The following is a 17,511-nucleotide window of genomic DNA, read 5'->3' as shown; positions in this document are numbered from 1 at the left end:
AAGAACCAATCAGGGCCAGCTAACACCTCCCAACAAATGATCCCCCCAGGCAGCTACCAGTCAGGCCTTGAAACTGCAGGTCAGTAATGTGGGAGAAATGTCTGGAGAGAATGCTTCTGGAACATGGCCATACAGCCCAGAAAACTCACAACAACTCAGTGATTCCGGCCGTGAAAGCCTTTGACAACACATTACTACACTGTTGCAACTAGAGTGGTTGGTCTCGCGAAACCCTCTTATAGTATCAAGGCTTATTAAATATGGTTTTCTGTGAGTGACTACTGGATGGCATATGTTCTGTACCAGAAACTAGAGCTGATGTAGTCTGTCCAATGCAATTTTCTGAATCAGTACCTCAAATAACCAAACCTAATTTAAAGTGGACCAAAAACTGATTCATAACCCTTTTGGTACTAATGTTGGAGTATGGGGCCTGGTCAGAGTAGTCCCTGGTCAAGTGGTCCCTGGTAAAAAAAAAAAAAGTTGGGGACCACTGAGATAGATGGATGGATGGATGGGTGGGTGGGTGGGTGGATGGATGGATAGATGGATGGATGGATGATTGGATGGATGGATGGATGGGTGGGTGGGTGGGTGGGTGGGTGGGTGGGTGGATGGATGGATGGATAGAAGGATGGATGGATAGAAGGATGGATGCATGGATGGATGGATGGATGGATGGATAGATGGATAGATGGGTGGATAGATTGATAGATGGATAGGTGGATAGAAGGATGGATGGACATAAACTAGGCATATACATTTACCAGGGCATACATATTTTAATGCATTTTCCATACATATACATATACATATACATATACATATACATATACATATACATATATATATAATGGATGTCTATAAAATACACAGTCACATATTTTAAGCAGCAATGAATGTTTATCTTCCCAATCTTGGCATTTAAGGTCTTTCAACAACAGTAAAAGCTTACAGAATCCAATGATGTTGACCAGAGCTAATCAGTCCTAACAAAAACCATGGCAAAAACAAACGCATGTTGGCCAGAGGGACAGAGCAACATGCTGGCAGACAGCCAACACGTATCCAAGACATTTCTGCACCAGAGGTGACTTGTTTCAGCTTCACCTCAAAGTGTGACAAAGCCCCACAGTATCCTTTGCTAGGCATGCCCCTTATTTCAAGAGTTCAGTTAACAGTATGATGCCTTAATCTGCAGTCTGCAAGCCTCTTGCTTGCACTATACAAAGCACAAAGATTCCTTCTGATTCCTGCCACACTGAAGCAGCAGAACAGAGCTGAAAGCAAGGTTCAAGTGCGGCAATATCAAACAGCTTCAGATGTATATTTTTACTCCATTCCAAGTCGTACAGTTAGGGTGATGATGTGAAAAGTAGAACAGGGCTCCTGTAAATTTGAGTCAGGCCAGCTACACCTGCCAAAATCCTGCTCTGTGCACAACTTCTGCCTTTAGAGCTTGGTAAACATCATTGCGACTTTCATTGTCCCTGTTCCTCCATCAACAGCTGTCTAAAGCTCTGTGACTCAAAGTAGTGGTTTGTAGGCCAGTGCTGATTCCCAAGCCATCTGTGGCCAGTCCCTGGAAAGCTTCCAGGGAAGAAAGAAAAAATGGTAACAGACAGACACAAACATGGTACTCATCTCTGGAACTCTGCAGGGAAAGACTTGTCACTCCCTCAACTTAGATGGCTTAAGAAGAATTGATCTCAATCACCCCAGTTGCTTCGTGGCTCTATCCTTGCTGTCCCTTAGGGATGGAACTATCTCTAAACACAAGAGTGGGCAGAAGATTTATTTATTTACAGTATTTATATTCTGCCTTTCTCACCCTGCAGGGGATTCAGGGTGGATTACAATGCACGTATACATGGCAAACATTCAATGCCATTAGACATATAATATATATACACAGACACAGAGGCAATTTAACATTCCAGTTTTCCGGCTTCATGAGGATATGCTCGATTCCGGCCATAGGGGGAGTTGCCACTTCACTGTCCACTTGTGACACCGAGTCCTTGAAAGAGTACTTCCTCATTCTAACACACACTGCTGGAAGATTTTATGGTGCCATAAATTAGTTAAATTAGCCTCCCCACATAAAGCGGTACACCAAAATTTTCTACTTGACAGATGCAACTGTCTTTCGGGCTGCATAGGTCAACAGTAAGTGAGACTATTAATGGTCAGGAGCTCACTCTGACCTGGGCCAGCTTCAAACTCATGACTTCTTGGTCAGTAGTCATTTAATGCAGCTTGCTACTAACTAGCTGTGTCACAGCCCCATCCCCACCTAAGATACATACCTATATAATATGCAATATATCAGCAAGGTCTTCATTCTTGTTTTTTTTTAGGTCAAGTTAAAAAGCCATGGGTTTTTCTCCATTTGAATCAGGTTTTTTTTAGAAAGATACAATCCTAGCACAGAATTTAAGTGTCTTTATCTTACAATAGGCTCTCACAAATAGATCCCAACAATAATAATATTGGTAGAGCACACAAACCTGACATCCTCTCACCCACGACTTATCAACACTCACCTTTCCTCTAAATCCTGGGGACCCTCTGAAACATATATCTCACTGCCCATTGAAACCAAGCCACAATGGTGTCACTGAGTGGAAAGTGTATACTGCCCATTTGCCTCTTCCTCTGCTCCTTCTGTCAGCTTCCACATGTGGAAGGCCCGGGCTGTAGCACAGCTAATTAATCGCCACCACAATAGATCACTGCCGACTGGAAGGTGGCAAGGTCAAAGCCCAAGTCGGATTGAGCACCTGATCATTAGCCTAAGCTCACTGTCCACCTAAGCAGTTTGGAAACAGCTGAGCTGTGAGTAGAGAAATTAGGCACCACTTTATTGGGGAGGTATCTTACGACACCATAAAAAATGCTGGTGATCAAAGAACAGGGAGGGAAATTCTACAGTCAAAAAGGGCTCATTGTCACAGCAGATGGAGTGACAGCACCCCCCTGTGGCTGGAATCGAGCATAACCTCCAGGCGCCAAAGTTGGAAAATGCCAAAATACCTCTATCTGTCTGCTGTGTTGTATGTCTAAAAATGGCATTTAATATTTGCCATGTATGTGTGCATTGTGATCCACCTGAATCCCCTTCAGGGTGAGAAAGGAGGAATATAAATACTGTAAATAAATAAATAAATGTCGAAAGCCAAATTAGACTAGATCCTAAATATGTTTTAGACTAGATCTTAAATATCTTTCGTGTGCCCAGTGGCGCATTGGGTTAAACCACTGAGCTGCTGAACTTGTTGACCAAAAAGTCACAGGTTCGAATCCAGGGAGTGGCATGAGCTCCTGCTGTCAACCACAGCTTCTGTCAACCTAGCAGTTTGAAAACATGCAAATGTGAGCAGATCAATAGGTACCGCTCTGGCAGGAAGGTAACAGCGCTCCGTGCAGTCATGCCGGCCACATGACCTTGGAGGTGTCTACAGACAATGCCGGCTCTTCAGCTTAGAAATAGAGATGAGCACCAACCCGTCGGACACAACTGGACTTTACTTATTTCCTACATGTGCAAATTAAATAACTGCCATGGGGAAAACTCTGATAAGAAAGCAAGTATGGAGATGGAAATTTAACTTTCTTCTCTATATAATGTATTCCTAAGGAAAATCACCCCTGTTTGTCTCCAGGGAATATCCTTCAAATGGGAAGTGTACAGCTTTTCAGATGTTACTGGCCTGCAAGTCCCATCTTTCATCCATATATATACTGTCCAAGTCTGATAATAACTGCTCTCCAACTGCATCTAGATGACCACATTTTCCCCATCCTAGAAAAACAGCGTCAGAGAAGGAACTGTCTTCATCACAGTAGCAGGGGAAATCACATTTTCCACTCTGGAGAAATATTCCATTCCTTAGTTGCATTTCTAACAACCTGAGCTCAAAGTGGCTTAGATGACTCTTTTCCTCTACATTTTATCCTCACCACAACACTATAAAGGTCGGTCAGAGAGAAAAAGTGTTAGTGGCCCAATGTCTGGAGTGATTTTAGTGTGGCTTGGATCTTAAAACTCAGTCCAATCTAACCAATGTGCCATGTGCCACTCATTCCCTGCTTCTGCCTTATGGATACTATATCCAGTGGTTTTAAATAAGAGACCAGTGTAGGACTCACCTGTCAGAAATACCTCTCCCAGGAAGCTCCAGTGATAAGTGATCTCAGGAGGGCTGGCAGAGACCAAAACAGGCAGCTGAACAGCTCCGTGCTCCACGGCATGCACTATGTGGACCTGCTCACTCGAAAACTCTGGTGGGACTGCATAAAGAAAAGAAGTGAATGCTCTCCCACAAATCCCCATTCTGCTCCTTGCAGTCCATGGGTGTCTTGCGATGGGCACATGTCAGGTTGGTGCTGGAAGATTTCAAAGACCCAGGACTGCAAGAAGACATTCATGCAATATTATGGATGTAGTGGAGCCAGAGCTCACAAAGTCATGAGGACAATTACACTACGAGGGTTGAATGAAAAGTAATACCTCCACCTTCGTTGCTTGGGTTTGGATGGGAATATTTTAATAAATCAAATGCAGAAATAATCCTTAGAATGTGCTCTTTAACTACCACTATTCACTTTTCCATATAATCACCAGACAATTGGATACATTTCTGCCAATGATGAACAAGATTTCTGAAGCTGTCACAGAAGAAGTCGACACTCTGTTTCCGCAACAGGCATCTCACAGTTCTCTCATCCTGGGACCCATCATGCACAGATCTTACGATAGCTAAGCAAAGCAATAATGTGACCCACACGTTCTTGTGAAATGCCGATTATGCTTGAAATGTCTCTCTGAGTGATATGACAATTGTCCTGAATCACTCTGTCAACCTTTTGCTTGTGAAACTCGGTGGTTGCTGTCACAGGACGTCCAATTCTTTGTCACACAAGTCAGATGTTCCCACCTCAACATGTTTAAACTTACTCACCCAACGACACACAGTACTCACATCAACACAATCACAATAAACAGTTTGCATTCTCTGATGAATTTCCTTTGGGGTGACACCTTCTGCTGTCAAGAATTCAATGACTGCATGTTGCTTATGTGGCATTGACCGATCGTCTGCGCAGGGTTCCATACTTCGCACTTTAACAACACAATCGTTCAATGCTAAGGCTTCCTGCCAAAATGGAACTGTTGAGGAGAGTCTACTGAACAAGCTAGAACCTGCCGCATACCAGTACTGCCATCTGTTGAGGAGTTACGAAGATGGAGGCATTACTTTTCATTCAACCCTCGTATCTGCCACATCATTCAGATTTCCCTCTTCCCCCAGAATTTAACTAACACAGTAAATAAAGAGGGGCACTTCCTAACCACAGGACATTGTTCTGATCTGTCTCATTTGTAATGAAAAGTATTTTCTTATGACTTCCTGAATAGATAAGCAAGCCCCAATGGCTTTAGAAAAGACCAAATCCTGGTAGAGATGAGAAATGATAGAACTGGTTTGTTGATTTTGATCGTACTTTCTTCAAACAGATACTAATAATAATATACTTTATTTATATTCTGCTTTATGTACCTGGAGGGACTCAGAGCGGATTACAGTTTTACATATATAAGGCAAACATTCAATGCTTGTTTACACAGTAAACAACGACATACAAAACATGTTGTTGTTGTTTATTAATTCAGTAGCTTCCGACCCTTCGTGACCTCATGGGCAGAGCTCCCTGTCAGCCATCACCACCCCCAGCTCCTTCAGAGTCAAGCCAGTCACCATCCAGCCATCTTGCCCTTCGCGGCCCCTCTTCCTTTTTCCTTCCTTTACCCCCAGCATCATTGTCTTCTCTAAGCTTTCTTGTCTTCTCATTATGTGGCCAAAGTACTTCATCTTTGCCTCTAATATCCTTCCCTCCAGTGAACAGTCAGGCTTTATTTCCTGAAGTATGAACTGGTTGGATTGTCTCATGGTCCAAGGCACTCTCAGAATTTTCTTCCAACACCACAGTTCAAAAGCATCTATCTTCTTTCGCTCAGTCTTCCTGATGATCCAGCTCTCGCATTGATAGGTTACTATGGGGAATACCATTGCTTTAACTATGTGGATCTTCATTGCCAGCTTTTGCACCTTCTTCTTTCACCTTGGTTAGAAGGCTCCTCAGCTCCTCCTCACTGTCAGCCATCAAAATGGTATCACCTACATATCTAAGGTTGTTAATGTTTCTTCCAGCATTTTTAACCGCAGTCTTGCATTTGTCAAGCCCCGCACATTGCATGATGTGTTCTGCATACAAGTTGAATAAATTGGTTGAGAGTATACAATCCTGCCATACGCCTTTCCCAATCTTGAACCAGTCTATTGTTGAAGATTGGGAAAGGCGTATGGCAGAGTTGTATACTCTCACCCAAAGTACAATACACAGACAGAAGTAAAGGCCTTTCCTTCCATCTCCGGCTTCTTGTGGCGAAGCTCAACTCAGCCATGGGGTGGTGCTCTTGTTCCATTTTTCCACATCAATAGACTTCTCCAATAGTGTTGCTGGCATGTCTGCATGGGATGCCCTTTTACCTCCCCACCAAGGTGGTACATATTGATCTGCTCACATTACATGCTTTCAAACTGCTAGGTAAGCAAAAGCTAGGGCTGACAGACAGGAGCTCACCCCGACTCGCGGCTTCGAACAGCTAACTCTCCAGTCAGCAGATTTCCTGCAGCTAGCAGTTTAGCCCACTGTGCTACTGCAGCCCTAATGGCAATTCAATGAATGAGAGAGATTTTATAGTGACACTTTGCTTTAGGTTTCTCTTGAAAGACCATTAATATCTATCAGGCCATCTGGTTGCATTCCTGGATTCTTCAAAAGCTATAGATGTTGAATGACAACAACAAGAGAAGGTTGGAGCCTTCATAAACTTCTTGTAGACTTCCAGAATTATCCGGTTATCTAGGGGTTGGTTGAAGAATCTATGGCATCTTTAACACATGTCTCTGGCCACACTACAGAAGCTAAGCAAGGCCAGATCTGGTTAACATTTGATCTGAAGTCCATAAGGGAAGGCTAGGGATCTCCATGTAGAGCTAGGAAATGATCTTGCATGAAGCCTTGAAGAACCACTTCTACTCATAGTCCACAATACTGACCTAGATGGACCAAAAGACCTGATTATGTGTGGTAATTTCCCAAGTGCCTATAAGTCTACTGTGGTGTGCTTTGACCTTAAAAGATTTCTTTTACTTACATAAGACAGTGAGCTGGTGGAAGGAATTCACACCTTCAGAGAGAACTGAGCTGAATGCATGACATTCCACTCTCTTCCCATGGTCTGCAGATGATACCCTCAGAGCGACTCTCCCAGAAGTGGAGAAACCACCGTATTCTGCTTTCTTCTGTCCTAAATTAGTTGCATCCAATCTGAAAAAGAAGGAACAAGAACAATGAAATTTGACATTTTTGGCAGAGTTATAATAAATGATCTTCACATGTTTCACCTGAGGAATCCTTAAACTCAAGGAAGAGTGGTGTAGTGGTTCAGGCCGTGGGGGGAGGCACTTAGGGTGCTCCAGAGTACTGCAACTCCCATTAGACCCAGTTATCTCATAGTGATAAATTAAGGAAGTTGTAGTATAGCAATCTCTAGAGCACCATAAGATGCACTCTCCCCCACTCTGTGTGAGAGATTTGGAAGACCAAAAATTCATGACACCACTTGGCCATGAAAATCATTGGGTCTGTCTGTCTGTCTGCTTCTCTTACACACACACACAGCACACTGCATATCCACCCACCCATCCTAACTTAAGTGTTAAAAAGACAGAATTGAAACAGAAGGAATAACATATGGTTGTTTGAGATCCCCAGAAAAAAAGACATGATATCAATACAATGAATAAAAACATTCCCACAACTTGCTAAGTTAAGCCAATAGTATTTCAATAATATTTTCTCATCTTGCCAATGTGATACACTGTGTTTAAGGCTTAGCCAGCATATTCTTGGCAAGGGCAATGAGGAATGAGAGACATGCTGGATGGCAGCGTTGCCCCTTGGCCACTGTGCTATGCTTCCTTTCAAGCAGAATGTAATGAAGACACAGTAGAAAAATAATACAGAGAAGAAATGGGAGTCGGCCAGTTATGTGGTTAATAGTTTCATTCTTGAACTGGGGAAACAGGTTCAAATCCCACATGGTAACAATGCATCAAGCTAGTTCTGTGGTTCACAACCCATGGGCCACGGCCCACTGGTGGATTGCATAATCTAAAATATGGTCTGTGGACAGAGGTCTGTGCCACTGTTGGAGGAGAGACAGGAGGTGAGGGACAGAAGGCAGGAAGAAAGGAGGCCAGCGCTGTTGCCCTCGCCCTCTTGCAGCTTCCCCAGTGCCGTTGGAGTGGAGAGAGAGAGGAGGAGGAGAGGGAGAGAAGGAAGGAAGGAAGACCATTGTGCTTGCCAGTGCTTTCTCAGCCTTAGGAGGCTTCCCATGCCAGGGTGGAGAAGACTCACCCAGTGGCACATATGAGGGAGCAAGAGAGGAGAGTCCCCCAAAGTTGTTGCTGTTGTTGTTGTTGTTGTTGTTGTTGTTATTATTAGCTCCCATTGTCACACATCAGTTGTAATGGGAACACAGCCCTTTGTAAGACCCTATCTAGTCCCCCAAAGCTATTATTATTATTATTATTATTATTATTATTATTATTAGCAGCAGCAACAGCAGCAGCTCCCACTGCCAAACACATGAGTTGTAACGGGAAAGCAACCCTTTGTAAGACCCTGTTTAGTCCCCCAAAGCTGCTATTATTATTATTATTATTATTATTATTATTATTATTAGCACCCATTGTCACGCATCAGTTGTAACGGGAAAGCAGCCTTTTGTAAGACCCTGTTTAGTCCCCCAAAGCTGCTATTATTATTATTATTATTATTATTATTATTATTATTAGTACCCATTGTCATGCATCAGTTGTAACGGGAAAGCAGCCTTTTGTAAGACCCTGTTTAGTCCCCCAAAGCTGCTATTATTATTATTATTATTATTATTATTATTATTAGCACCCATTGTCACGCATCAGTTGTAACGGGAAAGCAGCCTTTTGTAAGACCCTGTTTAGTCCCCCAAAGCTGCTATTATTATTATTATTATTATTATTATTATTATTATTATTATTATTAGCTCCCATTGCCAAACACAAGAGTTGTAATGGGAAAGCAGCCCTTTGTAAGACCCTGTCTAGTCCCCCAAAACTATTGCTATTATTATTATTATTATTATTATTATTATTATTATTATTATTAAAGCTGTTAGGGACTCGCACTCTGCTTTTGAATTTTTTTCAACCTCAGCCTCCTCCCCTTCTTCTTTTTACACAAACATTAACAAAATTGAAGGATACTAACACAGCCCAACCGAAAACTTTTTTTCTTGGTGTCTTCATTTTTATGCCTATTCCTGGAGTTATTAGGGGTGCTGTTTTGGAAAATTGAATTGGATAGACCATGTCAGCTCTAGATTATTAAATATGGTTTTCTGTGTGGGAGCAGTTGGTGGCTACTGGATGGCATATGTTCTGTATCAGAAACTAGAGCTGATGTTGTCTATCCAATGCAGTTTTCTGAATCAGCACCCCAAATAACCAAACTGAATCTAAAGTTGACCAAAAACTGATTTGTAACCCTTTTGGTACTAAGGTTGGAGAGTGGTCCTGGTCAAGTGGTCCTTGGTTTAAAAAAAGGTTGGGAATCACTGAGCTAGTCACTGTCAGCCAAACCTATCATACAAGATTGTTATGAAGATAAAATCAGAGAAGGAAGGATCATGCCCGTTGCTCTGAGTACCTTGGAAGACATGCTGAGCCCAACTATTTCCAAGATGCAAGATCACTGCATGATAGTAGTCTTTTTGGAGGAATATCCACCACACAAAGAAGAGAGAGGGAGGGCATTAGGCCTGAAGATGCCTAAATGTTGCAAAACTATGTTCTTTTAAAAGAAATCTTACGACAGGAAAATCCAGATGGTGGGGATAGAAGGCAAAAGCAGTGCTGAATGACTATTCAGGAGAGAGGGACTAGTATATAATACAGAGCTTTGAAGAGTGATTATTTTGGAATACAGCATCCAAAATCCCACCAGCCATGCTATCTATGGGATTCTGGGAGTTGTCATCCAAAAAAGCCAATATTCTTGCTCTGTTCTTGGGATATAACCACAGCTGTTAACCATGACGAGTGAATAAAATTGCTACATATGCCTACTAGATATTGGAGAGAGAAACTGGGAAGACATTGCCTTTCTGCCCCACTGCGTGTTAACTTATTCAACAGGGACTGCCTCCTTGCTGTCAAAAACAAGATGCTGGATAGACTCGATGTCAGTCCAGACTGATCCAAGTGTACAGTTCTTCTGTTGCTATGAAAGCCTGTGGCTGGGGAGCTCAGAGGCCTGTGGGGTCAGGACTGAGGGACAGTGATGGTGATATACACAGACAACTGAGACTGGTCTGTTCGGAGATTGCTTTCATATATGGTTATTTGCAGCAAATTGATTTTTTATGACATTGCAAGGGGATGCACTGAAGGGAGAGCCAGACCATATTCAGCCTCAAGCCCCTCACTCCAGAAATGGACCCCTGAACTTCAGCAGCAAACATGAAAGGTTGGGATAAGCTGAAAAAAGCATACTTTTTTGTTTCTCAAATCAACAATGATCCAGGAAAGCCTTGTTTACTTTTTAGTGTTTGCAACCAGACTTGTGGGGTGTAATGGAGGTGGGGTGGCCCACACTGATTCTCATGGAAGAAATATTGGCCTAGAGACCCATTCTTGTATTGTATTGGGAGATTCGGGTTCATTTTGAGCTACAAAGTGTTGGAGGAAGCAATCTTCTCAAGCCTCCTTTATATGATGTTTGTCTGTTTTATAATGTGTCATTTTATGACCTGATGTATGTCTTATTTGATTTGCAGTTTCCTTATCTCTATCTACATAAAGCAGTGGGAGGGGCTGCAGATCACATGACTGACTCAGTGACAGTTTAGAATGTTCAGGTTGAAACAGTTAGGGAATGTCAGTCGAGGAATGACTGTTAGAGAGAAGTGTTGAGTTAACCTTGTGTATAGAAGTCTGTCAGAGTGTAGAAGCTCATGTTAGGAACTTAGAAACTAGCGAGGCTTGTGTTTTATTTGAGAGTACACTTTGGCCACATCATGAGGAGACAGGAAAGCCTAGAGAAGACAATTATGCTGGGGAAAGTGGAAGGCAAAAGGAAGAGGGGCCGACCAAGGGCAAGATGGATGGATAGCATCCTTGGACTGGAATGACCTTGAAGGAGCTGGGGGTGGTGACGGCCGACAGGGAGCTCTGGCGTGGGCTGGTCCATGAGGTCACGAAGAGTCGGAGACGACTGAACAAATGAACAACAACTCTTATTAAAGAGAGCTCTATAAAGCTGAAAGCATCAAAGAAAAACAAAATATTTACATTTACATGCCCAGCAATCAATCATTACCAGATAAACTCTGCTACCCCGATTAGGTTGTGATTCTTACAATTCATTATCTATACCCCGATGGTCAGTGATCCTAACAGGATCCATTATTCCCAATACAAAGTTCATATTGTGCCACAAAACACAATCACAGTCTGATCTATGTTGCAGGGTTGCAATGATGGTAAAATGAGGAGGACGGATATGTACAACCCTCTTTAACAGTGTTTCTCAACCTTCCTAATGCCGTGAGCCCTTAATACAACATTCCTCATGTTGTGGTGACCCCAAACCATAAAATTATTTTCGTTGCTACTTCATAAATGTAATTTGGCTACTGTTATGAATCATAAATATCTGATATTGTATTTTCATTTACTGGACCAAATTTGGCATAAATACCCAATACTCCCAAATTTGAATACTGGTGGGGTTGGGGAGGGTTGATTTTGTCATTTGGGAGTTGTAGTTGCTGGGATTTATAGTTCACCTACAATCAAGGAGCATTCTGAACTCCACCAATGATGGAATTGAACCAAACTTGGCACACAGAACTCACATGACCAACAGAAAATACTGGAAGTGTTTGGTGGGCACTGACCTTGAGTTTTAGAGTTGCAGTCCACCTACATCCAAAGAGCACTGTGGACTCAAACAATGATGGATCTAGACCAATACTCAATATGCCCAAATATTAACACTGGTGGAGTTTGTGGAAAAATAGACCTTGACATTTGGGAGTTGTAGTTGCTGGGATTTATAGTTCACCTACAATCAAAGAGCATTCTGAACTCCAACAATAGAACTGGGCCAAACTTCCTACACAGAACCCCCATGCCTTGAAGGGTCTCGCTGGAGCAAGCCTCCCTCTGTCTTCGCACATTCTTCCTCACCCACACATGCGCACCATATTGCCATATGCAGAGCACGCCTGCTCTCCCCTCCCCACTTGAAATCTCAGAAACAGCCCTCCCCTTCGCTGAGAGGCTGGCCAATAACAGCGGAGGAGGGCCTTTGGTGGGAGGATTTACTGTCCATTTCCAAAAAGGAAGAGAAGGACAGGTGGAGTGATCTTCAGCTTTCTCTGCCAAAGAGGTTCCTAAGACAATCAGAAATATATGTTTTCTAATGGTCTTTGGTGACCCTTCTGAACAACCCTCCCAGGGATCCTGATCCCCAGGTTGAGAAACACTAATCTACAATGTTATGGAAGAGAGGCTGGCTATATTGTTTATTATATTAATTTGTATCCTACGCCTTTCACAAGAATAGGTACTTAAGGCAGTAGTCGTATTCAAATGTAAATAATGTGCTTGGGAGAGAGAAGCTTTACTAATGGCCTCTTGCTAGTTTGTGGCCATGGAATATAAAGCAATATTTTCTAATTGGTTCAGAAAACAGAGTGGTGGCCACATACAGAGAATTATTCTATTGTAGGTAAGAGTATGAAAAGAGGCAGTTCAGGTACCAAAATAACTTCAGTCGACTGGAAAAATGGGGCAAGGGCCTATGAAGAAGGATACAGGGCAAGAAATGACATTTGTGCAAAACAGGCCTTGAGGGAGCAGCATCTCTTACTTCTTTCCATCTTTGATCCAAGTGAGACTGGCAGGCGGGTTGCTGCTTCCCGATTTACAGTTCAGGGTCACCAACTGGCCTCGTCTCAACTCTTTGTCTGTCGTTGCAATCGTTGCATGTAGAGGTGGGACTAGGGAATAAAGCAGTGTGAGAAAGTAGCAAACTACATAGCAAATTTCATAAAATCACAGAGTTGTAAGAGATCACATGGGCCACCCAGTCCAACCCCCTGCCATGCATGAAAGGCACAAAGTACCCCTGACAGATGGCCATCCAGTCTCTGTTTACAAGCCTTAAAGGAGGGAGCTTCCACCACAATCTGAAGCAGAGAGTTCCACTGTTGAACGGTTCTTACAGTCAGGAAGTTATTCCTAATGTTCAAGTGGAATCTCCTTTCCTGTAATTTGAACCCATTGCTTCTAATCCTAGTTTGCTCCAAATCCTAGTTTCCTCATCCTTATCCTTGTTTCCAAATACTTTCCTTATCCTAGTTTCCAAATCCTAGTTTCCTCATCATTATGCCAGCCTTTCAAATATTTATACATTTAATTGCCTTGCTGTCCCAAACACTATCCTCCCCAGTCACTCAATTTTCAGTTCCCATCACTTCACTCATGGAGCTAAACTTAACACTGGCAGGAGTGGGGGGAAATACAGGGCACGGCTCTTCAGGACAAGACCTTTTCATAAATACAAAGGAGGGGGTCACTTAATTATTTGTTTCTCTCATGCGATAAGCCCATTGCATGTGGAAAGCTACCACGGCAGGATGAAAATTTTCAAAGCAAAGTGTGTTAACTTTTAAGTCCTTGCAGAGCACCGAGGTCAAGCTCAGCAGTCCCTGCAGGTTGACAGAGGGCAGGACCAAGGACAGCTCACTGTGGATTTGCATAGGACATAAACAGTCAAGCTCAACAGAAGGCACTCAGGCACAATGTGCCCAAATGTGGATCTAGAAATGGTCTGGAGCAAATGATAAACTTTCAACAGATCTAAAGCACTATGTTTCAATTCAATGTTTCTCAGCCTTCCAAATGCTGTGACCCCTTAATACAGTTCATGTTGTGGAGACCCCCAACCATAACATTATTTTTGTTGCTACTTCATAACTGTAATTTTGCTACTGTTATGAATCATAATAAATATCTGATATGCAGCATGTATTTTCAACCCACCAGTCTGAATGCTGGTGGGTTGGGGGGGGGTATTGATTTTGTCATTTGGGAGTTGTAGTTGCTGGGATTTATAGTTCACCTACAATCAAAGAGCATTCAGACCTCCACCAATTATGGAGTTGAACCATACTTAGAACACATACGTCCAAGTCTGAGTACTGGTGGGTTGGGGGAGGGCATTGATTTTGTCATTTGTGAGTTGTAGTTGCTGGGATTTATAGTTCACCTACAATCAAAGAGCATTCAGAACTCCACCAATTATGGAATTGAACCATACTTAGCACACAGAACTCCCATGACCCAACAGAAAATACTGGAAGAATTTGGTGGGCATTGATCTTGAGTATAGGAGTTGTAGTTCCCTACATCCAGAGAGCACTGGACTCAAACAATGATGAATCTGGACCCAACTTGGCATGAATACTCAATATGTCCAAATGTGAACACTGGTGGAGTTTGGGGAAAAGAGACCCCGACATTTGGGAGTTGTAGTTGCTGGGATTTATAGTTCACCTACAATCAAAAAGCATTCTGAACCCCACCAATGATAGAATTGGGCCATACGTTCTACACAGAACTCCCAAAATACTATGTTTTCTGATGGCGTTTGGTGACCCCTCTGACATCCCCTCACAACCCCTCCCCAGGGGTCCTAACCCACAGGTTGAGAAATGCTGTTTCAATGTCAACTACATGGAATCATGGGGTTAATAGTTTGTTAAAGGACTAGAACTCTCTGGCCAATAATTCTAAATGTGTTTCCCAAAGCTGCAAAGCATAGGTTTTCATAGCAGTTAAAGCAGTCACAAAAAGGAAAAGAAGTGCATTCTCTCAATTTGGCATTTAAACTGGAGGGAAGTGCCTCCAAGGGAAGGGCCTCCAAGGGCCACACTAGAAGCACAGCAAATGGTACAATTTGACCCCTGTCCTAGACAGTTGGGACCGCTGGTATAGAACAGTCATCAATTCGATTTCCAGAAGCTCCTGACATCCTCAGGATAAAAGGAGATGGGCAGAGCTATCCCTTCAGGGTGTGCACTTGAAACTGCTCCTGGTTCCTGGGATCCCCTGCTCATGGGAGTATCTGATGAGGAGTGACATCTGAGATTCTCTCCAGGGATGGCCCATACAAACCGCCTAACTCAATCCTCTCCTTCCCAGATGGGAGGGCTGCAAATTCTGAGCCATGATATAGGCTTTGTCTGAGCATGGAGATTATGTATGTTGAGGCTTACACTGTACATGAAGAAGAGTATATGCAGTGAGTGCTGGGGTTCTGGAAGCACCGGTAGCATTGCAACGGTAGGTAGCCATGTTGTCACTGGGCGTAAGGGTCAGGCTCAGCTCCCTGGAAACAATATTCCCTGATGTCCTTGAGGTTATTCCATCCCTTACACTCTTGATTTCCTGCAGAAGGAATGACACTTGTGTTGAAAGTAGCAAAAAAGGTATGTTCTATGCTATCTGCTGGATCTAGGAAACCAGGATAAAGAAAAGGACAACAAGCCTGGCTGCAGGACAATAATAATCCAAAGTCACTTTTCTGATATTTCCAGTGGAAAAATATCAGTCCCCTTAAGACCACTTTCTGGGAGAACAAAGCATGAAGATGGACACATCGCACAGACAATTGAAACCAAGGAGGAATGGCCACAAAGTCTTTTCCAACTCTATGAGTCTATAAAATATATGGGTCCACAAATGCCAAAAATGTTTCTAATATGAAATCAAGACACTGTAATATTTATTTATTTATTTATTTACAACATTTATATGCCACCCTTCTCACCCCGAAGGTGACTCAGAGCAGCTTACAAAACCTCGGGAAGTCTGACTTGGCCACGGTAGTCCACGCTCTGGTTACATCCCGTTTAGACTACTGCAACACTCTCTACGTGGGGTTGCCCTTGAAGACGGCCCGGAAGCTTCAATTGGTCCAACGCGCAGCAGCCATGTTACTAACAGGAGCGGGACGCAGGGAGCATACAATGCCCTTGTTGTACCAGCTACACTGGCTGCCGATTTGCTACCGGGCTCAATTCAAGGTGCTGCCGTTGGCCTATAAAGCCCTAAACAGTTCCGGCCCAAGATACCTATCTGACCGCATCTCGGCCTACGAGCCCACGAGGACTTTGAGATTGTCCGGGGAGGCCCTGCTCTCAATCCCGCCTGCCTCACAGGCACGCCTGGCGGGGACGAGAGACAGGGCCTTCTCGGTGGTGGCTCCTCGGCTGTGGAACACCCTTCCCGTGGACATCAGACTGGCTTCTTCCCTGATGATATTCCGCAGGAAACTGAAGACTTGGCTGTTCAAGAAGGCGTTTGAACAAGAAGTGCAATAATTGGTAATGACGACAGGAATGGAACAACGGAAAATGATACTAGATTGTGGTTTAAACGATGAGACGTCGAGATTGGCTTTTTGTATTTTGATATTGTGGATATTTTTGATGATGATGTTTTTGGTTTTGCTAGATTGATATTTTAGATTGTGTCTTGTATTTTGAACCTTGTCCTTTCTATGTTGTACACCGCTGTGAGTCGCCCCCGGGCTGAGAACAGCAGTATATAAGCAAAGTAAATAAATAAATAAATACAAGTAAAAACTAAATACAATATATTATATTATTACCATAGCACAATATTAATATTATATATTACATTGAACTATAACATTATACTGTAATATTATTAGTAATATTACTTTTAATACAAAATATATAATTATAATATCATATTATTAGTAGTATTATATTGTATTACATTATAATGTTATCAATATTATAATACATCCAATCGGAGAGAGGCAATCACTCATCATGGCTACATCATATGCCACGAAGAACCATTATCTTTATTACAATGCCAGCAATTACTAAAAAGACAGAATTATTTTTAATTTGAATTTAACTAATGACCAATATTGTTAGAGTATAAGTGCTTTTAAAATTGCTGAAAGGCTCCATGGATGGAAACATAAACATTTACAATCTATCTTTCAAGTGTAAAAAAAAAAAGATTTTACTGCTTTGGAATCCACAAACATGCACTTTATATATTCCAACTTCCAAATAAACATGGTTTTGGAAATACGGTTGGGTTAAAAAGCTAAAGGTAAAGGTTTCTCCTGACATTAAGTCTAGTCGTGTTTGACTCTGGGGGTGGTGCTCATCTCCATTTCTAAGCTGAAGAGCTATTGTTGTCCATAGATGCCTCCAAGGTCATGTGGCCAGCATGTCTGCATGGAGCACCATTATCTTCCCGCAGAAGCGGTACCTATTGATCT

At 42.6% G+C, this 17,511-nt stretch overlaps 1 protein-coding gene across 1 annotated transcript in view; it reads right to left on the bottom strand.

The window, feature by feature from the left end:
- The window catches only part of NPHS1 (NPHS1 adhesion molecule, nephrin), a 103,527-nt gene that overhangs the window by 49,692 nt on the left and 36,324 nt on the right, over positions 1-17,511 (bottom strand). Inside the window, exons 14-17 of the mRNA XM_067460668.1 lie at positions 15,461-15,632; positions 13,051-13,180; positions 7,226-7,398; positions 4,153-4,293 (exon numbers count right to left, since the gene is read on the bottom strand). Coding sequence (XP_067316769.1) covers positions 4,153-4,293; positions 7,226-7,398; positions 13,051-13,180; positions 15,461-15,632 — 616 coding nt within the window. The remainder of the gene's footprint in view (positions 1-4,152; positions 4,294-7,225; positions 7,399-13,050; positions 13,181-15,460; positions 15,633-17,511) is intronic.

The sequence above is a fragment of the Anolis sagrei genome, chromosome X, assembly GCF_037176765.1.
Source record: "Anolis sagrei isolate rAnoSag1 chromosome X, rAnoSag1.mat, whole genome shotgun sequence".
NCBI lineage: Eukaryota > Metazoa > Chordata > Lepidosauria > Squamata > Dactyloidae > Anolis > Anolis sagrei.
This window is presented reverse-complemented; position numbering and strand designations above follow the sequence as displayed.